Raw genomic sequence first — 26,866 nt, 5'->3', positions numbered from 1 at the left:
AGAAGTTTGATATATTGTTTACTGTTATATTTTAAACACCTAACTAAGTAGCAAATAAAAAGTGTAGGCAGAAGTTCCTTAGGTCTCTAGCTTGTAGCAGGCCCTGTGGAGTATGCCGGGGACTGCAGAGAATACCTTTCTCTAGAATCCTCAAGGCCCTCACTGTATGGAGTGAGGGAGAAATTTCTGATTCTCTTCTTGGGCTGATCTCTGCCTCACTCCATTCAGAAACTAGACAGTATAGTGGATTCAAGTGTAATCCCTTATCACACTTGCAGGGTCGAATCTCACTTTTGCCATTTATTAGCTATGTGACAAACTTTCTACATCAAAGTCCTCAAAGGTAAAATGGGAAGGAGTCCCTACCCCTTAAGGTTGTTATTAGAATTAAATATGTGAATATCTATCTATTGGTTATCTATGTAACTATATTCATTAGGGCACATCTCCCAAGAGACCGCCAGTTCCCTGCAATGTACACTGGCCAGAGCCTATGAGACTGCTATATGCACGGTGATTCAAGAAAAAAAAACGTACTTCTTAGCTTTTTGTTCCGTAAACCGAGTGCTGCCTACGCGCACCTTACTGAGTTGAAGAAAGAACTTGCTATCTTTAGGTTCTACCATCCCAAGATTGCAAACACACACGGCTGAATCCCACACCAAGTCGCCCTTCCCAGGCAGCCAGTCAAATGCGCTTTCGCAATTGGCCGTAATAGAAACCCCCGGAGCTCCGCTCTGACCCGGCGGGCGCCACGCCCAGACTCGCTTCCTGCTCGCACAAGCGCAGTCGTCGTTCTTTCCTGTCCTTGGGCTTCCATCCTTTTCCTTCACGCGGCCGAGTCCCCTTATCAAATTTTTAAATCCTCGCGCTTCTCCATGGCAAATATTTGTCTTTAGTACCTTCAGCAGCTGCCTGGAATTCAAAACCACTTCGCTCTCCCACCGGTGTAGAACCTAATCCTCCAGTTTAAAGAACCGGCCTCCGCAGACCAGTCAGCCGCGGGAGCGCAAATCTCGCGAGAAAGGGACCATCTATCGCGGTACTTCCTTGTTTCCAGAATCCTTAGCGCGAGGCGGAAACAGACTCTTCTCTTCAGCTTCTGTGGATTAGAGGATTTTCACGGCGTGCTCGTTTTTCGCCTTCCGTGTTGCGGTTTCTGGAAATGGCGGCCCCCGAGCAGTCCCTGCCGCCGATGTCAAGGGGATGCCAGAGCTCTGCCTCACTCTCCCCACCGCGGGGCGACCGAACCCTTTTAGTGAGGCACCTGCCAGCCGAACTGACCGCCGAAGAGAAAGAAGACTTGCTGAAGTATTTCGGGGCGCAGTCGGTGCGGGTCCTGTCAGATAAGGGACGACTGGTAAGGGCGCGCCCGTCCCAAGCCGCCGGGGAAGGCCCTGGGCTAGTGACTGAGGGGGTCGGGGGGAAGCTTTGACAGAAGGAAGTAGAATAGAGTGGGAAAATGAGCTTGTGTAGTGGGGTCTTCCCTGTCTTCTCTCTTTTATGTCAAAATACCTTGCGTACCAAGTGAAGTTTTAAATTCCTTGAGCCTGTGTTAGTCACTGCGCTGTAGAAAAAAGCAGTGAAAAAGTCAAGGGAGAAGAATGGAAAATCGCTTCTGCCCCTTTTCTCACCCATCTTGAGAATCTCAAAACTCCTCTGAATTTGGGAGCATTTCTTTTAGACGCAGAGTACTCTCAGATATGAGGTACAAAGGACTTTTTAAAAATATTGGATCATTTATAAGCCACTGTTAAGACATTCATTAAAACAGAGGAGAAAGTACAGAAGTAAGTTCAGTAAAGCAGTTACAGAATTTCTACGGGAATTTTTAGGAAAAAATTCTGAAAATTTTCCGACGGAATCCGTTGGAATAATATTCTAAGACTATTAAAGGTTTCTACACAGGAAAAAAAGTTTCTGCACAGTAATTTACAGTTACTTCATTTGCTTTTATACCTGAAGATGTTTTAGATGGATTTCTCTCCGTTAAAATAGTGATGGTGATGTGAAGTTTCTGCAAGATGGTCTGGGTCTGTGATTCCGCCAAATGTCAGTGGTTTTAGTCTCCTCACGTGATTCTAATATGCAAACAGGGTTGAGACGTATTGAGAAGACTGACCCAATTTTGATCAATGTGTCAGGTACACCAGAAAATACAAATAGTCTATGTACTCTTATGTCATTTTGGATTAGATTAGACAAAACTAGAATGTGTGATATAAATACTCAAGCAACTTGTAAATGTTTTAATAAGCGCTGTTAAGAATGATAACATTACCCGTTGTAATGATTCATTTACCTTTGAGTTACCTTTCTTTTTTCTTCCCTGATGGTCTTTAAACTGTTTACAGTTTATATTTTAAAATAGACTTCCCCCACTGAACTCTTATTGCAGGGGTAAAAGAGAAAGGCACCATGCACTTGAGGAATGGTTTTCTGTGCTAAACATTTTTAAACTTTGTATTTGGCTGTATAGAGGGAAAATCTGTATTATAAATTTAAGATATTTTGTTTAAGGGTTGTCCTTTGGTAGAGTAGGGGTTTTAAACTTCTGGTCTCTTGAACTATTTGAAAGTATATAAAGAAAGCATCCTGTGTGTGTGTGTACACCTTTATATAAAAGGCTATATAGCTATCATCTCAAGGAACTCTGATACAAGAAAGATTTAGAACCACAGTCTTGATTTTCCATCCTTTTCCATGACTTTATTTATTTGTGAAATAACTGTCAGCTGTTATAGTCAGACTTAGGAAAACCAGATATTGCAACAGAAGTAATTTGTACCTTAATTCTTTTTCAGAAACATACAGCTTTTGCTACTTTCCCTAATGAAAAAGCAGCTATAAAGGTATGACTTTTTTTTTTTTTTTAACTAATAAAGTCATCAGCAATTTCCTGTTAACTAATTTTTGTTAAAAAGACTTTGGACTGAGGTATTGGGTTATTACATTACCTGACATTAAGGGCAGGAGTCAAAGGATGTTGGGAAAGGTAGATAATTAATTCAAATGTTACATATTAACTTTGAAGAGTTGAGCTGTTTCTATGGAAAAATTTTTTTTTTTTAAAGATTTTATTTATTTGACAGACAGAGATCACAGGTGAGCAGAGAGTTAGGCAGAGAGTGGGGGGAGGGTTCAGCAGGGAGCAGGGAGGCTCCCTTCTGAACAGAGAGCCTGATGTGGGGCTCGATCCCAGGACCCTGCAATCATGACCTGAGCCAAAGGCAGGGGATTTAACCCACTGAGCCACCCAGGTGCCCCTGGAATTTTTTTTTTTTTTTTTAAGATTTTTTATTTGAGAGAGAGGCAGAGCATCAGGAGGGAGAAGCAGACTCCCTGCTGCATGGGAATCCTATATGAGACTCAATCCTAGTATCCTGAGATTATGACCTGAGCTGAAGTCAGATGCTTAACCAACTGAGCCACTCAGGCACCCTGGAAATATTTTTAATACAGTTGAAAATATGATTCTAAAGACAGGGTCAAAAATGGAGTTTCTTGAATCAGGTGAATGGATATGGTTGCCCAAAGGAAGACAAGCCAGGAAAGGAGAATGGGAGGGAGAAGTTAAAAAGAAAGTTGAACTAGAAAAGAAATTTTCATCATTGCAAAGAGAAGAGAGTTTTAAGAAGATGAGGTACTGTGATGACACAAAATGAGGAATGAATAGCCTGATCAGTAAAGGATTTTTTATTATGAAACAATAGAAATCACCCAAATTCTCAACAATAAAGGGAAGGGACAGCTTATATTATAGTATATCGGTAGCCTGTACTACTCTCAAAGAATGATGGTCAAACCAATATATATTAGTAAGGAATGTAGCCTTGATAGAGTACATGAATAAAGTTGGCAGACATTATGTATGAGATGTAATGGATTTTTGGAAATCCAATAGTACCTATGTTTATGGATAGGAAAAAACTGTGGCAAAGCTGTACACCAAATTGTTAATAAATGTCTTTCTGTCAAGGTGGGATTATAGAAGACTTTCACATTGTATGTATTTTTTAACATTATAGGATTTTTTTTTCCAGAAGAAATTCTTGTAAATATGGCATCAGATATTATAAATAAAATATGGTAATGAAACCCACGTTGTTTTATGGTCGACATTAACTTAGAGAAGAGGATGTGGTGCCAGTCATTGTCTTTGGGAAATGTTTGTAGTAGAGAAGTAATGAGAAGATAATAGCATTAGTATGGCTTTTAGGTTACGGTGCACATGACTGATAGATTTTTAAAAAACAAGGGTAGAGAAATCTTTAAGAATAAAGTAAGTAGCTGGGCAAGATGGGTAAATTAGTTAACATTAAAAGTGAAAAACTGTATATCCTTGAAGAGAATAGGTTTGGTACCCATTTTGCCAATAAGAAAGTTGAAGCAGTTGAGCTCAGATGCCCTGTATTTCAGACAATCAAAGGTTCACTGGTAGTGAAGAAGTCTAGAATTGATTTAGGGACTTGTTATTGAAATAATAATAATGTTATTGAAACATTTTAAAATGAAACAAACAAGGATGCATAAAGATGGTAAAATAAAACTGTAGTCCTAAATAAGGTTTATAGGTCTATTTATTAAAAAATTTTAAATGCTTACAGTGTGGTAGATGCTGCTTTAGGTCTTGGGATAAATCGGTGAATAAAATATTTACAAAAAAGGAAATAAAAATTTATGTCCTCATTGGGGCTCATATTCTCAAAAGGGGAGGCAGATTATAAATAATAAACTTAATTGTTTAATATTTTAGAAAATGTAAATGCTATGGAATAAAAAGGAAAAAGAGCAGTACAATCAAGAGTGCGAGATGGGAGGACGCCTGGGTGGCTCAGTTGGTTAAGCAGCTGCCTTCGGCTCAGGTCATGATCCCAGCGTCCTGGGATCGAGTCCCACATCGGGCTCCTTGCTCGCTCGGCAGGGAGCCTGCTTCTCCCTCTGACTCTGCCTTCCACTCTGTCTGCCTGTACTCGCTCTCGCTCGCTCTCTGTCTGACAAATAAATAAATTAAAAAAAAAAAAAATCTTTGAAAAAAAAAAGAGTGCGAGATGGGGATGGTTAAGTTGCAGTTAAGGGTCATATTTAATAATTTGAAAAGTGAAATTAGCTAAGGGAATATGTGGATAAAGTACATTCTAGTCTGATTAATGACTGGAATAAGGGCACTAGTATTGGAGAATGCCTGTTCAAGTAAACTAGAATGACTGAAGCAGACGGAATGAGGAGGATGAAATTAGAATTTGAAGTCAGAGAAGTAATAGATGCCATATCATGTAGGTACTCTAAAGATCCTGGATTTTACATTTTACATTTGAGTAAAATGGGAAGGTACTAGAATATTTTGAGCAAAGCAGTAACAATCTAATTTATATCTTTAAAAGGATGTGTTGAGAAGAGATGGGAGGCAGGAAGAGTAGAAATAGGGAAATCTCTAAAAAGGTTATGGTGGTAATTTAGGTCAGAGATGATAGGTGTTTGGACCACGTTAGTAAGAAGTGATTAGATTCTGGATATATTTTGAAGGTAGAAGCAAACAATTTCTTGATGGCTTGGGTATGCAATATGGGAAAGAAGTCTTATGTATGTTTCCAATATTTTTGATATGAGTAAGTGGAAGAATGGGATTACCATCAACTGAATGTGAAAGCCTCCACATAAAAAACATTTGGGGGGATGAGGATAGAATATCAGTGGTCCAATTTCTGAAATGTCAATTTTGAAATGTTTGTTAGACACTTAGGAGAGCTGTCTGGTAGTTTGGATATGGTTTCTTGAACTTTGGACCAGGTTTGGGCTGAAGTTAAGAAGTGGGGAATTAGCACAGCATTGGGATTTAAATTTAGGATGGTGATTAGATCACTAAGATAGTAGCTAGAAAGAGGACCAATAATAGAACCCTGGAGTATGCCAACATTTAGAGTTTGAAAAGGCAAAAGCCAAGAGATTAAGGAGTAGAAACCAGTGAGCTAGGAAGAAAACTGCAGGAAAGTATGATGTTTTAACATCAAATGAAGAACATGCATCAAGGAGGAAGTGATCAACTGTGTTAAATGGAATAAAAATGAAGACTGAAAATAGACCATTGGCTTGGCAGTACAGAATTTGTTGTCTGTGAGTTGGAGACTAGATGGGAGGAGAGGGATTTTAGGTAGAGGGCTTAGAAAAAGAAATTTTTTTAAGATTTTTAAAATTTGAGATCGAGAGAAAATGTGCGTGAGAGAGGGCAAACAGTGGAGAGGGAGAAGCAGGCTACGCATCTAGCAGGGAGACCAATGTGTGGCTTGAGCCCAGGACCCTGGAAACATGACCTGAGCCAAAGACAGCTAGCTGCTTGACTGACTTAGCCACCCAGGCGCCCTGGTTTAGATAAATAATCCTTAAGGAGTTTTACTGCAACTGTAATTAAAGAGGGAAGTGAGCAAAATGGGGTCAATAGATGAATAAGAACAGAGTAGGGTGGGAGAAATAGAAGCATATTTGTGTGCTAATATGGATGAATCAGTACAGGTCAGAAAATTAGTAATGTAGTTAAGAACATTCCCCAAACAGAGTAGAAGAGAGTTGATGGGTGGATGAGAGGGTGGGATTTAGTATACAAGACAAGTAACTGGATTTAAATGAAAATGTGGATAATTAATACTTTATAACAGTAGGTTGATGATGTGGATTCATTAGCTTGTAGATAGGCATTAGGGTGGGAATCTGAAGTTCTCATCTGATTGTTTCAGTTTTCCCAAAGTAGGAAGCAAAGTCCTAGGCTAGAAGAATGGGAAAGGAATGTTGTGAGGCTGAGGAACAAGGAAAAAATACAAAATAATAGCTTAGAGATTAGTAGAAAAAAATTAACTAAAAATGTGGTTAAGTGTGGCATCATTTAGGTTTCATCTCCAAATTTGTGGTTGTGGTCATGAGTTTAAAGTGAGTCCAGACTGATTATGTCTGTTTTTCTAACCATTTTCAGCTGCCTAGTTATAGGGAGATTTTGATTTAACCAGATGTTGCTTTTACTGAGTGGTAGGAAGCAGTCCTTTAGTAAATGACAAAGGCTAAGCACCCTGAAATTGGAAATGGGTAAAAAATAGCCAGGGAAATATAACAGCATTCACAAAGATCATGTAAAACTATTTGGAAATGTTCCCTAACAAACAACTTTTGATGCAGTTATAAAATATTTTACTCTTATTTTTCCAACTGAAGGCATTGACAAGACTACATCAGCTGAAACTTTTAGGTCATACTTTAGTTGTTGAGTTTGCAAAGGAGCAAGATCGAGTTCATTCTCCATGTCCCCCTTCAGACACTGAAAAAAAGAAAAGGTATGTAGTTAGGTTTTCCTAACATTTTAAAGTGTTTTTTAATCAATTGTATTGTTGTTTTCAGACTAGCAGGTAAATAATTAAACATAATAAATGATACATGTCTCGATTGAAATTAGTACAGTATATTTCTTTTTGTTCCTAATTATGCATTAGGAGTCTGAGTATTGATTTAATATTAAGTAATCAGTGTGAAGTGGGAAGAGGGTGGAGTGAAAAGTATTCAGCTTTAAGTGGAGGAATATAACTAGTATAAAATCCTTGTTGTATTACAGAAAGCAGGGTGTCATGGATAGGCATGCCCTTTGAAATCAAAGACTGGTATTTGGTTCCCAGCAGTAACTCTTCGTAGTTACAAAAACTTTACAAATTTGCCTTATACTGGTGATTCTCAGAGTGTCCCTGGGCCAATGGCATCATGTAGGATCTTGATTGGAATACAGATTCTTGGGCTTTACCCTAGTCCTGTTGAAATTGAAATTTGGGGATGGAAAGGGGAATATAAGGCCTAGCAGTCTGAGTTTTAACAAACCCTCAATTTTTTACTCTATTTCTAAAGATAAGGTTAACTTGTATTCTGTATTTTATAGATGTGATGACCCTGTGGAAGATGATAAAGAAAAGAAAGAACTTGGTTGTTTAACCATAGAAAATGGAATTGCACCAAACCATGGGTTAGTGTTTTTTGTTTGTGTTTGTTGCTTTTTGCTTTGTTGTTCTGAGTGTGTGTGTGTATTGCGATAAGATACTTTAAAGGATACATTATTATGTCAATCAGTATGTTGGTTAAAGATGATGAGGTGTTAGAGTCTGTCACTGAATTTGGGTCCATTAAAATGTTAAGAGCTATAAAACAAGCTCTGGTAAGAAATACCTTATTTTTCTTTAGTTCAATCAGAAAGCAATTTTTTTTTCTCTTTTTAAAATATTTTACATATTTGAGAGTGTGTGTGCTCACAAGCATGGGGGGGATGTGGGGGACAGGGAGAGGGAGAAGCAGAATCCCTGCTAAACAGGGAGCCCAGTGGCCCAATGGTGGGGGTAGGGGCTTGATCCCAGGACCCTGAGATCATTTCCTGAGCCAAAGGCAGACACTCAACCAACAGAGCTACTCAGGGACTTCAAAGCTATTTTTTTCTTAAATGTACTTATTTGGGATTATAAGGAACAAGGTAAATCTAAAAGTGCTGAATTATTTGAACAATTATGTACTTCATCAGATTACGTAAAAATGTTATTGATATGAAACTTACTAAAACATGATAAGCATTTTAAATATTTTTTTAGGCTGACTTTCCCTCTGAATTCATGCCTCAAGTATATGTACCCACCACCTTCAAGCACAATCCTAGCAAACATAGTAAATGCTTTGGCAAGTGTGCCTAAGTTCTATGTACAGGTAAGTAGAATGAAACTTAATTTCCCAAAGTAAATGCTTGAATAACTTGATAAGTTATTTTTCATGCTAATTTCTTTACTTTTCATAATAGCATTAATCAGACTAATTCTAACAGGTAATGGTATTACAATTATTTAAAGGTATCTTCTCAGTTTGGGCTGGCCTAACTAAGTACCATAGACTAGGTGGTTTATAAGCAACAGAAAATTATTTCTTACAGTGCTGGAGATTGAAACTGTGAGATTAGGGTGACAGCAAGGTTGAGTTCTGGTAAGGGCCCTCTCCAGGGTTGCAAATGGCTGTTTTCTCTTTGTATCTTCACCTAGCTGAAAAAAGGAGAGAGCTCTTTGGGGTCTCTTTTATAAGGAACACTAATCTCATATTCATGGGTGTCTACCCTTGTGACCTAATTACTTCTCAAAGACCCTGCCTCCTTATACCTAAACCCTGGTTAGGGTTTACTATGTGTATCTGGTTGGAAGTTAAGTCCATTGCAAAAGGTAATGAAATATTACTACATTCGAGTAAAGGTTTTTATAAACCGTGGCTTAAAACTTGTTAACATGTTTAATATTAATACTGATAAACATAAGATAATTTGGGAAGTGTATGGTAATTTTTGTTACTTGATCATACACCTTTAATGTGGAGATTCTTTCTTAAAGGAAAAAACATAGTGAACACCTTAGCAATGCTTGAAAGTATTCACAGTACAAAATACTTTGAAGTACAAACTATAGATGATATTTATTTTCTTTAATAAGCTTCTTATTTAATTCCATAGTAGTTGGAAGAAAGATAACATTTGATAGCATTTACATTGCAAGAACATGGTATTTTTAATGAGAATAAGTATTTATATAATTGACAAGCATTTTAGAAAGGGTAATCTTCTGAGATACATCAGTGACTGGTAACAGCCCCATTCTGGGATAAAGCAAGACGTAGCCAGCTTTTGCGCCAAATCAGGAGTATAGTTATAGCAGAGTTTTAAAGTACATAAAATATGTGAGTTGAATTATCATTTTACTATGCAATTTTCAATGTTTTGTTGCTTTCAGGTTCTTCATCTTATGAATAAAATGAATTTACCCACACCTTTTGGACCAATTACTGCACGCCCTCCCATGGTAAGAAATATCTTAAAATTGTAAAGATTTATGGGGCACCTGGGTGGTGCAGTTGGTTGAGTTGCTATCGTGATCTCAGCGTCATGGGATCAAGTCCTTCATTGGACTCTGTGCTCAATGTGGAGTCTTGTTTTAAGACTCCCTCTCCCTCTGGCCCCCGCCCATAAATAAATAAATCTTATTTTTTTTTTTTTTTTAGATTTTGTTTATTTGTCAGAGAGAGCTAGATAGGGAGAGCACAAGTACGGGGAGCGGTAGGCAGAGGGACAGAGCAGGCTTCCTACTGAGCAAGGAGCCTGATGCAAGACTTGATCCCAGGACCCTGGGATCATACCCCCTAAGTCGAAAGCAGACACTTACCCAAGATGTCTCAATAAACAAGTCTTTGAAAAAAAATGATTTTTTTTTTTTTTTTTTTTTTTGAAGATTCACAACTTCTCTTCCGGAGATGGGATTGTTGAGGCCAACCTTCACAAATACTGAGTCACTAACCTCTAATGTGCATTGAAAATAAGGGACAAGTATAAAGTTAACATACTAATGGTAGTTAAGTGGAGAATGCTAGAATATGAAAAAGATGCTTTTGGTAATAGAGGCTCTCATTTCTACCAGTGTTCAGTCCTTTGACCCACAATGCTCTTCCATTTTATAAAATAATTGCATTTGACAACTTAATTATGTAAAATTTCTGTTGTTCTTGTTTTATTGCATATAGAGAGCATCATTTGCAGAAGAGAAGAAAGATTGCTAATAACTTCTATTCAGAATTTACTATGAAAATATATCTGTAATTTAGATAGTAGTCTGTGTCTGCTACTGAACTATTCTAGTTACTATTTTGTTATAGTACCTGGTAATTGTCTAGATAATAGCAATGAGAAATTATTTTGAGTCCTAACATTTAAGCAGAATTTGCTTTTCTGTTATGTATTGCATATTGACTGCTTTTTCTGATGTATGTACTACTAGCGTCACTATTTTTCTTTGCAATCCCAACACTTCAATATCTGGTACATTACAGGAATATCTGTTAAGTTTAGGCTGCTATTAACATAAAACTCGAATCTTAGTCACTTAACCCAGCATAAGTTATTTCTTGTGCATGTCAACTCCATTCCAAAAGTAGGGCATATGACTTTCCATTCTATTTAGTCATTCAGAAGACCTAACTTGTTTTCACTCTGTGCATATCCCAGAATAATAAAGCCATTACCATACATCCTGCAGATCAGGAAGGAAGAGAGGATTATGGATGGAATTTTTTTTTTTTTATGCTAGCATTCTGTTGGTTAAAACTCATTTACATGGTTAAATCCAGCTATAAAGGAGGTTTGGAAATTTACTCCAGCTAGGTGCCAAGGAAGAGGAAACAAGTTTGTAATCAAATAGCAATCTTCTGTAGCAGGTGTTCTCTCACTATGGGTTGAATGTGTCATGAGGGAGAGAGATGAGAATAGAGTATCTGAATGAAGATGGTTTTTCTGTTCTATAAATATCATAGATTACCATATGATTACTGTTTTTCTCTTAATTAGTATGAAGATTATATGCCATTACATGCACCTCTTCCACCTGCATCTCCTCAGCCACCAGAGGAACCTCCTTTGCCAGATGAGGATGAGGAATTATCAAGTATAGAATCAGAATATGAGAGTAGTGATGATGAAGACCGACAGAGGTTTGCAATATCAAATAATATTTGTTTCGATTTCAGGAACAGAATATGAGAGAGATTCTTATGCTCTTCTTAAATTTTACCTTAGAAGAATTATAAGAACTTATAATTCTTCCATAATTTGGGGTCATTAAAATTTCTCCCAACCCCCCCCCCACCCCTCAAGCATATTGTAATAGGTATAGATTAAGATTTAAGAATGTATATCCAGACCTAAGGAAAAAATTCTTGGATCATAAGTAATTTTTTAGATTGATTATTATGGTATTATAAAGTGCATTTGATCCTCATTATTTGTGGATTACGTATTTAAGAATTGTCCACATACTAAAATTTGTTTGTAACACCCCAAACAATACTTAGTGTTTTTTATGGTCTTTTGCTAATGTGGGCATGCACAGAATGGTGAAAAATTTGAGTCGCTTGATGTGCACATTCCTAGATGAGGTAGAACAGAGTGACATGCAGTCTTCTTATGTCAGCTCCAATACCGTAAGCAAGTATCCTTTTTGTGGTCTATTTGATACCAAGCCTTTCACATTTTTTATGCTTTTTGTTGGTGAATTTGCTGGTTTGTTTGTTTGTTTGTTTAGATTTATTTATTTATTTGACAGAGATCACAAGTAGGCAGAGAGGCAGGCAGAGGGGGAGGGGGAAGCAGGCTCCCTGCTGAGCAGAGAGCCAGGTGCAGGGCTTGATCCATCCATCCAAGGACCCTGAGATCATGACCTGAGCCAAAGACAGAGTCTTAATCTACTGAGCCACCCAGGTACCCTGGTGATTTTGCTGTTTAAAGTGGTCCACAAGGGTAGCATTGAGGTACCATCTGATGTTTCCAAAATCAAGAAAGCTGTGATGTGCCTAATGGAGAAAACATGTTAGATAAGTCTTGTTCAAGCTTGAGTTATAGTCTTTGTGAATTCAATGTTAGTGAATCAGCAGTTTATAAAATAAGATGTCCTTAAACAAAAACACACAGGAAAAAAGGTGTGTGTTGATCAGTTGGTGAAATGTTAGAGCACAGGCTTATAGGAACCGTATCCTGACTTTCTGGTAGGGGCATTGATTCATTATTCACTAATTGTTTGTGAAGACTTTATAAAACTTAAGTATCTTAAATAACAAGAATAAGAATAGATTGTATTCATATTTTTTCAGCTATTCCCCTGAATTTTATTCACCTCAGAATAAATTTCCAGAGCATTTCTGTGGGATTTTATATAAAATAGTTCATAGTAACTAATGCAGAGGAATTTTTTTGTTGTTGTTGGTTGTTCTTGACACCTTACATGTATTTTATTTAAAGATTCTGGTGAGAAGTAGTAAGTTGTTAATAATGTTAAGGTGTATTATCCACACATAGCCTAGAACAGGAATATGTAAATATTTTCTGTATAGGGCTAGAGTTCTGTTGTAGTAGGAAAGCAGTCACAGACAATGCCTAAATGAGTGGATATGACTGTGTTCCAGCAAAACTTTCTGTTCACAGAAAGAGGCAGCTGGCTGACTTTGCTCCTAGGGCTATAATTTGACAACCCCCAACCTGGAAGTCCACTATCGGCATATGATAAGAATCTTTTTTTTTTTTTTTTTAAGGTTTTTTTCTAATTTTTAAGTAATTGTTATATCCAGTGTGGGTCTCAAATTCACAACCCCAAGGTCAGGAGTCACATCCTCCACCAGTTGAGCCAGCTGGGCACCCCGAATGTTAAGAATCTTAGGTAACTATGTAGAGAAGTCAGACACAGGAGTGGTTGACATGAATCAAAACCCAAGCAGAGAATCCAAGCAATATTTACAAATAATCAGCAATAATATGACTATTATTGAGTCAATGTTACCTTAAGTAGTTGCTCAGTATGCATTCTTTCTAGAGAAAGAGTTAAAATAAAAATGTAGATGGAGCCAAAATTACAAAAATGAGGTGAATAGAGTGTCTTGAATAGAGACATTTAGGAAGTCTGGCAGTTCTTGATAGACTATAACTTTAACTTGTTGATAAAGAAAGAACAGTATAAAGTGTTGCCTTGGGTTCATTACATAACTTCTGTAAATTTTACTTTCTTTATAAAAATAGTGATAGCAGTTTCAGGAATGCTTTATGCAGACTGGCCAAAACCTTTTTTTGTTGTTTTGTTTATGTAGGTTTCCATTTAGGGATATAGTGAAGAGCTCAGCAAGTAATTCATCTTGAGTAATGAGAGTAAAGTTTTTCCAAGAAACAATCTCTGGTTTCATGCTTTTCTACTATCTTATGGAAACGTAAAATAAAACAAAACCATACTATTTATTCAGCAAATATTTATTGATTATCTAATTTATGCCTGGCAATGTTGAGAGGCTTAGTATATTCTGGATGAGCAATTTATGAATAGAAACATGTTTGTATAACTGGATTTATTCATAAAATTTTTGGCAAACATTGGTTGTTAAGAAGCTTTACAAATGTATAGCATGTGGTCTTTTTCGTAACTTAGTTTAAAGCTTATTTTAACCACATTCGTAGGTTTACATTTTTCCTCACCTGGTTTAAAGCTTATTTTAACCACATTCTCCCTTTTTATTTTGCCTTTAAATTTCACAAATGTAACTGTAGAAATAGAGTTATGACTAGTGGTTTTGAGCTTGTGCTCTGTAGGAACACTGTGTTTGATTCTAGGAAGATAACAAAAATGCCTAGACAGGACCTATTTGAAATTTTACACTCTTAATGAAGATAAACTGGGTACAGTGTATCAATTATCACACATTGATAGTTACTTATAAAAAGCTGCTTCAAAGTATAGTATTGAAACTTTGTTCTAAGTTATCCTGTTCCTATAAGGATTCATATGCAACAGTTACGAAAATGCTTTAAAATAACTTCAGTTTAGACTCTAATTAGAATAAGAATCAAAATTAATTACACTGTATTTGTAAGGTCTTTTGACTATAAGTCAAGAAAGGCAGTAAAGTTACATAGGTTGTATTACGGTATCCTGTTCAACTTTCTGGCATCAAATACAACCTTTTTATTTAGACAACTAATAATTTTCATAATAAAACATATCTTTAAAAGATAAATTGAGGGGAACCTGGGTGGCTCAGTAGCATCTGACTCTTGATTTATGCTCCTGTCATGCATGGTCTCAGGTTGTGAGATAGCCCTGAGTCAGTCTCCACAATCAGCAGGGAGCATGCTTAAGATTCTCTCTCTCCCTCTCCCGTTGCCCCTCCCTCTGCTTGTGTATGTGCGCACACACACACACACTCTCTCTCTCTCTGTATCAAATAAATCTTAAAAAAAAAAAAGATAAATTGAAATTAAATAAATTCCCAGTCCCTTTAAAGATGAAAGTTGGGGACGCCTGGGTGGCTCAGTTGGTTAAGCGGCTGCCTTCAGCTCAGGTCATGATCCCAGCGTCCTGGGATCAAGTCCTACATGGGGCTCCTTGCTCAGCAGAGAGCCTGCTTCTCCCTCTGCCTCTGCCTGCCTCTCTGTCTGCCTGTGCTCACTCTCTCTGACAAATAAATAAATAAAATCTTAAAAAAAAAAAAAAAAAAGATGAAAGTTGGCCTAGAAAACTCAGAACTTGAGCTTATTGTAAATTATTTTAATTGATGGCTTAGAAACTATAATTCTGCTATAAATCATAATTTGTAATACAACATGTATAATTTATATTTATAGTTCATATTATGTGCTTCTGCATGAAGAATTTCTTGTTTTTACTTCCCCTTTTCATAATGTAGAATGACTAAACTAATGGAACTAGCAAATCTTCAGCCCAAAAGGCCAAAAACAGTAAAGCAGCACCATGTGAGAAAAAAACGAAAAATAAAGGATATGTTGAAAACACCTCCATCTGCTCCGCACAGGTAATTTTGTTTTATGAAATAAGAGTTTCCTGTGTACTTTGTCTACATGCTTAACTCATGTCATTTATAAACAATTATGACAGACATTTTACTTACCTGTCTGCCATGGAACTCTATATATTTTAATATATTAATCACATAAAATCAATGTTATTTGCAGTTTCATTTAGCTATTCTACAGTGTAAGTTTCCCTTGAACTTGTAATTAACTTCATAAATTGAGAAAGGAGTTTGTTAGAAATCTTTTTTTCCATTTTGAAGGAATAAATCCTTAATCTGTGTTTTTTTTAATTTCACATTAAGTATGTGTTTTTCTTACCTATATATGTCTTGATACCACAGTCCCATGCTTTTAATACCTATTGCAGCCCTGAAAAATTAAATAACATAAACCAAATTCAGTTTTCCAGTAGCCACAGTAAAGGATTAAAAAGCTGATGAAATTAATTTTGATAATATATTTTATTTAACCCATTATATCCAAAATATTATTCCAGCATATAATTAATACAAAGAATTATTGATGTGTCACTTTTTTTGTACAAAGTTGTCATAGCAGTGTGTATTTTATATATTTTAATTTGGACATCAGTATTTTCATGTGCTCATTAGGACAAATGTGGCTAGTGGCAATTCCGTTGGATAGTATAGCTATGTTATATAGTAATGTAGAATATAGTACATAAAAATACTTATATTAAACATAGAAGAATGTCTTTGTATATTGGTAAATTTCCTTAAGTTTGAAATCAATAGTCCTCAAGTATTGTTTCTGTCATTTAGTGAGTGATACTCCTTAATCTCAGTCTCCTTGTTTAAGTAGTAATTTAATAGTATCTGTATTGAAAATTTATTAGGGTTTATTGAAGTATTAAATATAAGTTATATTGTGCAATGCCTGTGGTCTAATGAGTGCTTTGTCAGTGTTAATTTAAGGTAAATAGGAATAATGCTTTACTTAGGATTTTATTTGCAGTTGGAAAGTAATGCTGTCACTATTTATAAACAGCTTACATCCAGTTCTGTTACCTTCGGATGTATTTGACCAACCACAACCTGTAGGTAGTAAGAAAATTGAATTTCATATATCTACTGACATGCCGTCTACATTTAAGAAAGATCCAGAAAAAGAACAAAATTGTGAAGAACAAAATTATGGTAAGCATATTCTAGTTCTCTAATATGCTGTGTAAAAATTCTTCTCATTCTTCTTTTTGTATTAGAATTAAATTTTTAAAATTTGCAGTTAATCTTCCTTAATATTGTGGAATATTATCCATATTGAACTTTTTCATATAACTAAAATTAATGCTTAATGATGAAACCATCACTGTTGCCTTTTGCTAGTAATGAATTTTAGGGTGAAAATTGAGTCTGGTTTTTGCTGATATTTACACTAAAAATACAATGAAGCAGTTCTGCTAGTGATTTATTTTTTCATGTTAGATGTGATGTTCTGTGATTTTATTAGTACATTTGTATTCTAGATGAGGAAATAAATTGTGACTATTGTGTGTATTGTAGATTTTATGTAAATTTTCTTTTTTATCCAAAAGACATTGGAGATTAATTACTAAGGTACTGTTCTTAGCTTTAAAGATAATTTATTAAAATTGCAGATATTTGTTCTGTTAATTTTAGGCATTAATTTGATACTATGGTGAAATTCCTTTGTTAATTTCATAAATAATACAAACTTACAGAAAAGGTAACAAAAAGCATATAGTATAAAAAATTTAAGAAGTTTTACCACCTCAAACCCCACTGTCCTCTGTCTCACCACCATTGTTAATAATTTAGAATATAGCTATTCTTCTGGACCTTATTCTGTACATGTGTAAACACATTTTCTCCTCTTGTTTTAAATGGGCATAATGTTTTATGTAGTGTTTGCCATTGACTTAATATTGACTTATTGAAAGCATACAGTATAGCAGGCTCTATGCTAGGCACTAAAGAACAAGTTAAATGTGGTCTCTGATTTTTAGGAGTTTAAAGAGAGGGAGTAGCTTAACATTTCAACATAAAAACACGTAGCTTTTTTTATGATTGCATAATACTACATAGTACAGTTAAATCAATCTGTAATCATGCTTTGTTGGTAGAAGTTGATTGTTTTTTTACTATCTGAGAAACTACTGGCACATATATTTTTGCATATATATCTTTGAGCATTTGTGTGACTATGCAGTTAGAGTTCCAGTAAGTGTTGGAAATGTAGTGAGTAGAAAAACTGATTTTAATCCTTCTTTTTCAAGGTTAATGCGAAGATATTGCCTTTTCAGATAGCTTCCCTATTATTATTAAGGAGAATAGAACATATTTTATTTAACAGTTAAACTTGATTTGTAACTTTACAGTATTTCAGTGTATGGTATGAGGCCTCCATCTGTACTCTTGTCTTGGCCTGCCACCATTAGGGGTGGGTTTGGGTTAGCCATTGGGTCATAATCTCTACCAGAGGGGTAGCATGTGCAGAACCCCTGCTTCAGAGCACAGTGCCTATCACAGAAGAGCAGCTGATAAACACTGGCTGTGAGAAACAAACAAGATGATCCAAGTAAAATGCTGGGCATGGTGCATATGTCTAAATATTAGCTATTATTGTTTGCTGAATAAATGAATATAGGTAGGGCATGGATAGCTCCTTTTTTGTTTGTTTCAATATTTATATTTTTCTTTTTGTATATTTTTGTTTCTTATTTCATGTTAGTCACCTACACACTAATTTTACTTTTTTAAACTTAATTTACTTAAGGGTGTAGACCACTATGAGATGGTGACAGCCCTACCATGACATTCCTGTCTGGTAGTAATATTGAAGTAACAGTAGAAGTGGACTTGAGTTTTTCTCTTATTGATACTTCCAGGCCACAGGAGATCTATTTGTATATGTTTTTCAACATGATGAAGAGATTTTATAATCTTAAGTTTAGCATGTTCTTTGCATCATTTGCATAGCTTTTTGGTTTTTTGTTTTTTTGGTAGAATGACTAGAATTTTTCTAGTGAATATTTAACCTTACCCTTACTGTGCCAGTTTAATTTTTGCTGAAGCTAAAATTCATATTTTATAAATGAAATCCATTATATTGCTAAAATTAAAAATTTGCAGTGTTTTTGAATTTTCCTACTTGAGTAATTTTTAAAGTGTGAATACTTGTTTTTCTTTTTCTTTTTTTTTTTTTTTAATTTTATTTATTTATTTGACAGACAGAGATCACAAGTAGGCAGAGAGGCAGGCAGAGAGTGAGAGAGAGGAGGAAGCAGGCTCCCCGCGGAGCAGAGAGCCCGATGTGGGGCTCGATCCCAGGACCCTGGGATCATGACCTGAGCCGAAGGCAGAGGCTTTAACCCACTGAGCCACCCAGGCGCTCCAATACTTGTTTTTCTTTATTCCTTACAGGATCCAGGAGTAAAATTGGTTTCTTTTTGGTGGGAGGGTGGGAAAAGGATTGATGAAGGTTTTTTGGTATCCTCAAACCTCCATTTGTTTTACGATCTCAGGATTTGTGCTGATCTTAATCTTTTAATCATCTTTGATAAGACTGAAGATTGAAGGCTGTTTAATTATATTCTGGTGTAGCACTATGAGGTCTTCAAATCCATTGTATAAATAATGTTGAGTGACCACGTTCCATTACAGAATGAATGCCTTTGCTACAAATTTCTTTCATATAATTAGTAATAGTTCAAAGTGGACAGGTTAAACATAATACTTATCATTGACCCCCTCACACACACACACATATGCGTGCACATTCTGCCTATCTTGCTCAATACACTTTATCTTTTTGAGGTGTCCCTCTGGTATCTCAGACTAAATACATTGAAAATGAATTCATTTTCTTTCCACCTTGCAGGGCCTATGAGTAGCACCACAAAGCAACCATTTGGCTGTTTAGCTATTGTCTGGCTGTTTTCATAATACGGTGGCATAGTTTTAATAGCCATGACAGAAATCATATGGCCTGCAAAGCTTAAAATACTTGCTATTTAAACCTTTACAGAGAAAGTTTGTCTACTCGGTTCTAAAGCATTGAGAAAAACACTGAAGAATTTCAGTGCCAAAAGATATTTTAAAGACTAAAAATGGAAAACAAGACCTGTTTTGAAGGGAGGGGATTTTTAATGGCTGATGTTAATGTTAACTTTTAGATTTACCGGCTGCTGAAGGTGATGCACCCAATGTAGGATTTGGAAAAATCTTCCCGAAACCTAATTTGAACATCACAGAAGAGAGTAAAGAGGACTGTGATGAAATGCCATCAGAATGTATTTCTAGAAGGGAGTTGGAAAAAGGCAGAATTTCTAGAGAAGGTAATTTCATGAAATAGACCGATGCTTATTCCATTTCTCTGATGCATCAGAAACAACAAATCTCTTCATGTTCTTTACCTAATTAAGGCATACATTTCAAAACCTCTTTACAAATAAGGTTTTTAATCACTGCTTTTTTTTTTTTTTTTTTTTTTTTTTGGTGAAGATTTTGTTTATTTATTTGATAGAGAGAGAGATAGCGAGAGAGGAAACACAAGCAGGGGGAATGGTAGGGGAAGAAGCAGCCTCCCTGCAGAGCAGATGTGAGGCTTCATCCCAAGACCCTAGGATCATGACCTGAGCTGAAGGCAGATGCTTAATGACTGAGCCACCCAGGCACCCTGCTTTTGGTTTTCCTCCCCATATTTTTTAGGGAGGAAAATGTGTCTCGATAAAGTGTTTTCAGTCTATCTGTGATTGGAAAAAATATTTTTGTTTTCATTCCTAAAACTTTTTATATGTAATCTTTTAAAAAATCAAGTGGCCTATGGTCTGGAATTTTGTATTCCAAATACGGTGGATGTAGCATTACAGTTCTGTGTTTGAGAAACATGCAAAGCAGTTGTTTTAAAAAAAAAAAAACAGTTTCAATTATTTGGTAATTGAAGATCTGTGTTTAAGATTTTATATCCAACATGATAGTTTCTTTACTTCTTAAAAGAATTTTTTCTGTTTTAGTACATTTTAGGAAATCAGGGGTTTTAGATTGTCTCATAACATTTTATAGTATTTCCCATGATAATGGGAAATAAACTTCCAACTAGCATTTTTACATAGAACATCTGTTGTCAGGAACTGATTATTGATACTACAAGTAGTGGTATAGGGATTTAGAAGCCACAGTTTGTATGAAATTAGGTTTCTTACATTTGACTGTGTTGGTATCTGGTGGTTTGGGAAATTAACTTTAAGCAAGATGATAACATTTATTTGCTTTATTTTTTTTAATAAGGTTATTTTATCGTAAAGGAGTTTCAATAGTAGATATTTTATTGAACAAATTTTAGTTATTCTAGGTGACCTGAAATTTTTAAGTTTATTTTCATATTATCAATACAGATTTTTAATGAGTATATTTATTAATAACATTGCTGTTAATGGTTATGGTTTTGAAATTTTCATAATGCTTGTTCTATTTAACACTTGTATTTGGATGTTCTTACAGTTTTTCTTTGAGAAAATTAATGAAAATATCCTAATGTGTGTCCTCCTTTTTTTTGCTTTTAAATAAGAAATGGAAACACTCTCAGTTTTCAGAAGTTACGAACCGGGTGAACCAAACTGTAGAATTTATGTAAAGAATTTAGCTAAACATGTTCAAGAAAAGGTAAATTGAAATTTGTCAATTGACTGTATTACTTTACTTCTTTTTTCCCCCTGAACCTTCTTACTTGTCTTTTTCTTATTAAAATTCTAGGACCTTAAATTTATTTTTGGGAGATATGTTGACTTTTCATCAGAAACACAACGGATAATGTGAGTCATACTCTCAAATAATGTTTTGTTTTTATCTGTTACAAATTAGCCCTTTATTTAATCCCAGCACTTTCCCTTTACAGATAACAATTACAGGAAAAAATTGCTCTTATCTGTTGCATAACTTTTAGATATCTAAAGCATTAGTCAGCAGAATTCTTCATAAATGGACAGGTAGTAAACATTTTATATTTTTATTTTATTATAAGCCATACAGTGTCTGTCGGAGCTCCTCAGTTCTATTTTTGTAACATGAAGTCAGGCATAAATAATAGACTAATACTTATGTCTGAGTTCCAGTAAAACTTTATTTATACAAAGAGCATAAATTCCAGCCTTAATGCCCAGTTCAGAAGCAGTGGGTCTCAAACTTTAACCTACATAAGAATCACCCGAAGAGCTTAGTAAAACCATTTCCTGGATCCATCTAGGTTGACGTAGGGCCTATAATTTGTATTTCTAAAAAGCTCATGGATGATGCCAAAGCTGCTGGTCCAAAGACTATACTTTGAAAACTACTGCATTAATGATCTATTCAGGAATATATATAGTAGTCTGGCAAAATTTTTCAGATTCTTAACCTTGGAAGTAACTTCCCTTCTTTTAATTGGTCTTCATTAACCAAGGCTCCCAATTTTGTGAGAGGAAAAGAGAGGGATATGATTTGTAAACGATATAAAAGCTAATGTTTAGAGTTAGGATTTCATTCTTTAAATTGCCATAATTAGTTGGCTGCAAAGTATAAAAGACCCTCAGCCATATAAGTTAGAAATAGGGAAAAGTAGAAAAGTTAAAGAGATAGACTTTGAGTTGGAGGTAAAATGAAGGACTAACTGGAACTAAGTTTTATTTTAGTATTTTTAAGTCTTATCTGGCCTGTTTATACTCAGTAGTAGCAGATCTCTTTTCTTAGCAGTATACTAAAAGTTTCTTTTGCTACTTTTGCAAAGTACTGGTCCTTTTTCTTGTTGCTACCTTTGAATCATGATTATAAGAAACAGAAAAAAAAATGTATGAAATGTTTCATTTACATAGGTATTTGTATACATCCATTTCTTCTATTTTTAGTATTGCTGCAGTTAGAATTTGAGGGGGAAAATAATTCTATATGTGGAGAAAGCTGTATGTACATCAAAATCATAAATAAATTGTTTTTCTTGGGACTAGTGTGAATTTTAAAAATTGCTGCATTTTTTAATGCTCTGTATAGACTATTTTGATTGTAGGAAGTACTTTAGTTGTAAATTATGGTCTGGTTTTTCTGATTTTTGGATATCATTTTCCCAAAAGTATTGAAAAATGAATATGTTATGGAATAATAGAACATTACATTTGGAATAAAAAAATCTAGTTTGTGTTTTTGCTCTAATTTTAGCTATCTTTATGACTGAAGAAGTCACTCTCTGTAGACTTCTGTACAATGATGATTTTGACTAGATGATAAATAAGGTCATTTCCTACGCTGATGTTCTGTGTTACTTTTCTTTGGTTCCTCTCAGCCTTCCTATTCTCATTATGTAGTTGCTTTTTGTCTCTTGGGTGGGTAATATTGAGTTGGCTCTATGAAATATTTTAAACATTGAAATATGAAGTAAAAATTTAAGTTTGCTTTTATAGTTTTTAGTATTATAATTTTTAAATTATATAAATACACAACATAGTTTTGAAGGATAGGTATAAGCTCATTATCAGACTTACTTAGAATCAATTTTAGAACAGTATACAAAACATAACTCCAGAAAGTCTGAGTAATGTTCTAATCAGACAGTATTGTCATTTTTACTCTGAAATAGCAAACATCTTAAATGTTCAACACATTTTCCTGTGATTAGAATTGTTTGATACTCTTAAAATCAAAATCTCTTTTTTCTTCTTCACTTCTAGGTTTGATATTCGTTTGATGAAAGAAGGTCGCATGAAAGGACAAGCTTTCATTGGACTTCCAAATGAAAAAGCAGCAGCAAAAGCTTTAAAGGAAGCTAATGGATATGTTCTTTTCGGAAAACCTATGGTGGTTGTATCCTTTAAATAATCTGTTCCAAAGACACTGTGTTTTTTAGTAGAAGGGTATGTGAAACTAATTTTTTTTTAAAGATGTTACTTATTTATTTGGGATAGAGAGAAAGCACAAACAGAACTAGGGTGGCAGCAGAGGGAGAGGGAGAAGCAGGCTCTCTGCTGAGCAGGTAGCCCAATGCGGGGCTTGATTCCAGGACTCTGGGATCATGACCTGAGTCTAAGACAGACACTTAACTTAGCCACCCAGGTCCTTCTTGAAACCAATTTCTAAGTTACCCTTTAGAAAACTGAACAATTGGTATTCTGGCTTGAGATTAGTTATAAACATACTTAACTGGGTCACATGGGTGTAAATAAAGGAACCTCAGTGGCATGAAGGTATTAAAATTTAGCCATGTCTTAACATTTCATTTATATACTCAGAAGCACATTTTTAGGCTAAGCCTAAAACACTACAATATCTACAAATACACTTGGAGTCATTAAAAAAGATATGATTCATTGTAGTTTTGTTTTATGTTTTATTATAGTATATTTCATATATCTATTTGAAAATTTTAATGACCAAAATATATCATTGGTTAAACATTCTGCCTTTAGTAGTTAATATAGTTTGCAAAATAGAAATCAGTGGGATAGATGGAGTCCGGGTCCAGCTGTAAAAAAATATGAAGTAAAGGTACATTTTTTTACTTTAGCAAATCATGGGTAGTAGGTAGGAGGCACTCAAGAAAAATTTTTTTTGACAAATGGCTGAGAGTAGGAAGACAAGTGTAAGAGACAGATTTTAAAAACTACTCCTATTTTACATTAGGTAGTTCTTAATAATTATTTAGAGAAAATAACTGTCCTGTTCGTGAAAGAACCTTAATTTTTGAATATTAGCAGTTTGCTCGATCTGCTAGACCAAAACAAGACTCTAAAGAAGGAAAAAGGAAGTGTTAAAAATTAATGGAGGTAAGTGTGGATATAACATAATGAAAGAACAAGACTTTCTTGAGATAAAATAAAGGAAATATAAAAGCCTGCTTTTTTATAATTCAGGTATCTCCTAAGGTTTTTTAAAGGATACTTAATCATTTGATCCATCTATCCATCCAAGTCTCTATCACTCTCTTTGTGTCACTATGCAGCTAATTCCCAATAAATTTCAAAATTTTAACTACAGACTAAAGTCTATCTGTATATAAAATTAAGTTTGGAGAATGGATTTATGAGGGGAATATGTCTTTGTCTTAGAACTTGTTCAACCTACAGGAAAGCAGTGGTTCTTAAACTTTAACATATATTACAGTGACCTGAAGGGCTGATAAAACTGTTACCTAGGCTTCTGTTCACCCTCACCCAGAGTATCTGATTCAGTAGGTCTGGAGTAGGAACCTTGTGTAGTCAGTCATGCCAGTTTTCCTGTGCTGATGCTGGGAAAGTGTCCACCAAGCCAAGACATGTTGGTCACTCTTAACAGGACCTCTGAATTCGCATTACTAATTTCATATGTCACAGAAATATTTACATTTTTTTTGTGGAATGAAATCTTTTGCTTTTCAAACAAGTAATTTTAATGTATTCTTAAGTAATTTAATGGTTAAAAAAGATAGAATTAACCATTTTAAACTTCAAAGTTTGTGTTACTGTTTGATTTAAGGCACTTGAGTGGAAACATTTTTTGTTTTATTTTAAATCTTTTTATCTTTATATTTGGAAGAACATGAAGTAACTCAGTCAACTTTAATGGTGTTAAGCTAAAAAAAAATCACATAACTAAGGAAGAATTTTGCTTAATGTTTATTTCTTTTGAAAAATGCCTTAAATATTTGAATTTTGTGAGATACCTATACTGGTATAGTCAGAATTCTTACAAATACCTTAGTGGAACGGTTAAAAAATTAACAGTTTTCAGTGTGTGTTTAAAAAAAATCATTTATTTATAAATCTAGTGTGTGAAAACTGAGAAAAAAAATTAAACTGCCTTCTGCTGTTCTTCTTTAGAAGCATTCCTGCGTAAATACTGCTGTATTACTGTCATACAAAGTGTATCCTTTCTTGTTGTATCCTTTTTGGGGCAGTGTTTTCTGTTTTTCCTAGAAATGTTTTGTCCCTCCCCTACTCATTGATTCAGATTAAGCAATAATTTTTTATAATTTATCCAATGAGATATTTCTAAAATTAGCAATGTTGACTGGACAAATCACTTACATGTTTTTTAGATCTGTTGCTGAATTTTCTATGCTGTTCTTGAGGTTATGCAATTTTTCCAGAGAAAGTTAGTGAATCAGGTCAACTTATTTACTTGGAGAATGTATGCATCTGCTTCAACACAGAATTTAGTCTTGTTTCTTATATTTATGTATTTCCTAAACCTGTTTAATAACATATGCTTTCTGTTTTATGATATATCTGGTTTAGGTGTTCTATATAATGTATTGTTAAAATTGGTTTGGGGAAAGGATTTTTTCTTTAAAAAAGTATATATATTGGAAATTAAAATAACTGAATTTCTTTGTAAATTCCAAGTAAGAGTAACAGACTTCACTTCTGAGGTTTTATTATTGATATTTCCTTTGAAACAGAGAGCAAGTAGAAGTATTTTTTTCCCCTCTTTTTCTAAACAAAACAAAAGGAATGAGAAAAGAGGAACAGAGGGAAGAAGATACAATACTGACTCAGGGTAGCACATTAAGTGGAAAAAAAAAAAATCTGGTAGGTATGTGTAGTAACAGTGGTTTCCAGACTGGCTGAGGACCATAATTACCCAAAACAGTGGTTCTTAATCTTGGCCATGGTTGGAATCACCTGGGAAACTTAAAAAAATCTGATGAAGGGAAGAAAAGGCTAAAATGTACCTGAGTTTCTCCCCATTTTGATTAATTGGTCTGGCGTACAGCATAGATACTGGAGTATTTCAAACCTCCTAAGTGTGACCCAGGTTGAGAACTATTGAGGAAGGATTTTTACATTCAGAGATTGCTGGACTCTCTCCTGAAACTAATAAATCAGAATTTCTCAGAATGGGACCAAGAATCTAATTTGAAAAGGTGTCTTTAGTAGTTCCAAGGGCTGACCAGTTTGGATACTAGTTTATTAGATTAAAATGGTTAGATGCTTACTACAACCTAGCCATCCAACCTTCTCTGTGTAGGAAAATCAAGAATTGGAGCGTCTGCATTTCTTGCAAATCCTGCTATTGCTAGTACTAGGAACACAATAAAAATTCTGTTAATAATTTTAATCACTCAAGAGTATAAAAATTTATAGATATTTAAATTGCTGGTTTTTATAGAGACAATTAAAATGTTTTTTTTAATGTTAATCAGTTTCTGTATAAGCTGTTTATTTAGACAATTAAAAATTTTTAGTACTGACATGATTCACTAATTTTCTAAATATAAACATGTTAGCTTTTAGTTATTTTAAAACTTATCAATAAACTGCTTTATAATCATAATTATTTTTAATGAACTCTTATGGTGTTTTAGGTTCCTTTTGATTCCATGTCTTCCAACTGCTTTCCAACTTTAAGGAAAAGAAAGTGACACCTGGATTATGGAACTGTGCGTAACAGCTTTTAAAGTATATTTAAAAATTAAATCTATATGCATTTAAATCAGTTTATTGGAGATATATTACATGTATTTTAATCCTCTTCCTCATATATAATAAATTATTTTCTT

At 34.7% G+C, this 26,866-nt stretch overlaps 2 protein-coding genes across 4 annotated transcripts in view; both read left to right on the top strand.

Moving 5' to 3' along the window:
- Nucleotides 1-794: 794 nt before the first annotated feature.
- Nucleotides 795-26,797, top strand: RNPC3 (RNA binding region (RNP1, RRM) containing 3). Of its 3 annotated transcripts, XR_004289715.1 has the most exons (16): nucleotides 795-1,360; nucleotides 2,805-2,852; nucleotides 7,201-7,319; nucleotides 7,910-7,993; nucleotides 8,607-8,718; nucleotides 9,780-9,848; nucleotides 11,384-11,526; nucleotides 15,256-15,381; nucleotides 16,391-16,539; nucleotides 19,539-19,700; nucleotides 20,933-21,027; nucleotides 21,118-21,176; nucleotides 23,061-23,193; nucleotides 24,081-24,152; nucleotides 25,185-25,895; nucleotides 26,672-26,714. XR_004289715.1 is itself a non-coding variant. In XM_032360655.1 (15 exons), the coding sequence occupies exons 1-14, from the start codon at nucleotides 1,166-1,168 to the stop codon at nucleotides 24,138-24,140; spliced, it is 1,554 nt and encodes a 517-aa protein (XP_032216546.1). In that variant the 5' UTR covers nucleotides 795-1,165; the 3' UTR covers nucleotides 24,141-24,152; nucleotides 26,672-26,797. The 3 variants fall into 3 exon arrangements, 2 of the variants coding, with proteins under 2 accessions (XP_032216546.1, XP_032216545.1); XM_032360655.1 differs by lacking the exon at nucleotides 25,185-25,895 and having other exon boundaries at nucleotides 26,672-26,797; XM_032360654.1 differs by lacking the exon at nucleotides 26,672-26,714 and having other exon boundaries at nucleotides 25,185-26,006.
- LOC116600577 (pancreatic alpha-amylase) overlaps nucleotides 26,657-26,866 on the top strand; it is a 78,474-nt gene continuing 78,264 nt past the window's right edge. Inside the window, exon 1 of the mRNA XM_032360653.1 lies at nucleotides 26,657-26,746. Coding sequence (XP_032216544.1) covers nucleotides 26,739-26,746 — 8 coding nt within the window. The 5' untranslated portion in view covers nucleotides 26,657-26,738. The remainder of the gene's footprint in view (nucleotides 26,747-26,866) is intronic.

Source organism: Mustela erminea, chromosome 10, assembly GCF_009829155.1.
Source record: "Mustela erminea isolate mMusErm1 chromosome 10, mMusErm1.Pri, whole genome shotgun sequence".
In the NCBI taxonomy this organism is placed as follows: Eukaryota; Metazoa; Chordata; class Mammalia; order Carnivora; family Mustelidae; genus Mustela; species Mustela erminea.
Note: the sequence above shows the minus strand (reverse complement) of the source record. Positions and strands in the feature narration are given on the sequence as shown.

Excerpts from the sequence above, each read along its gene's own strand:
- RNPC3 (XM_032360655.1), top strand. The coding sequence starts at position 1,166 with ATGGCGGCCCCCGAGCAGTCCCTGCCGCCGATGTCAAGGGGATGCCAG. Across the intron at positions 9,849-11,383 it reads TTACTGCACGCCCTCCCATG|TATGAAGATTATATGCCATT; the intron begins GTAAGAAATATC and ends TCTCTTAATTAG. Across the intron at positions 15,382-16,390 it reads CCTCCATCTGCTCCGCACAG|CTTACATCCAGTTCTGTTAC; the intron begins GTAATTTTGTTT and ends ATTTATAAACAG.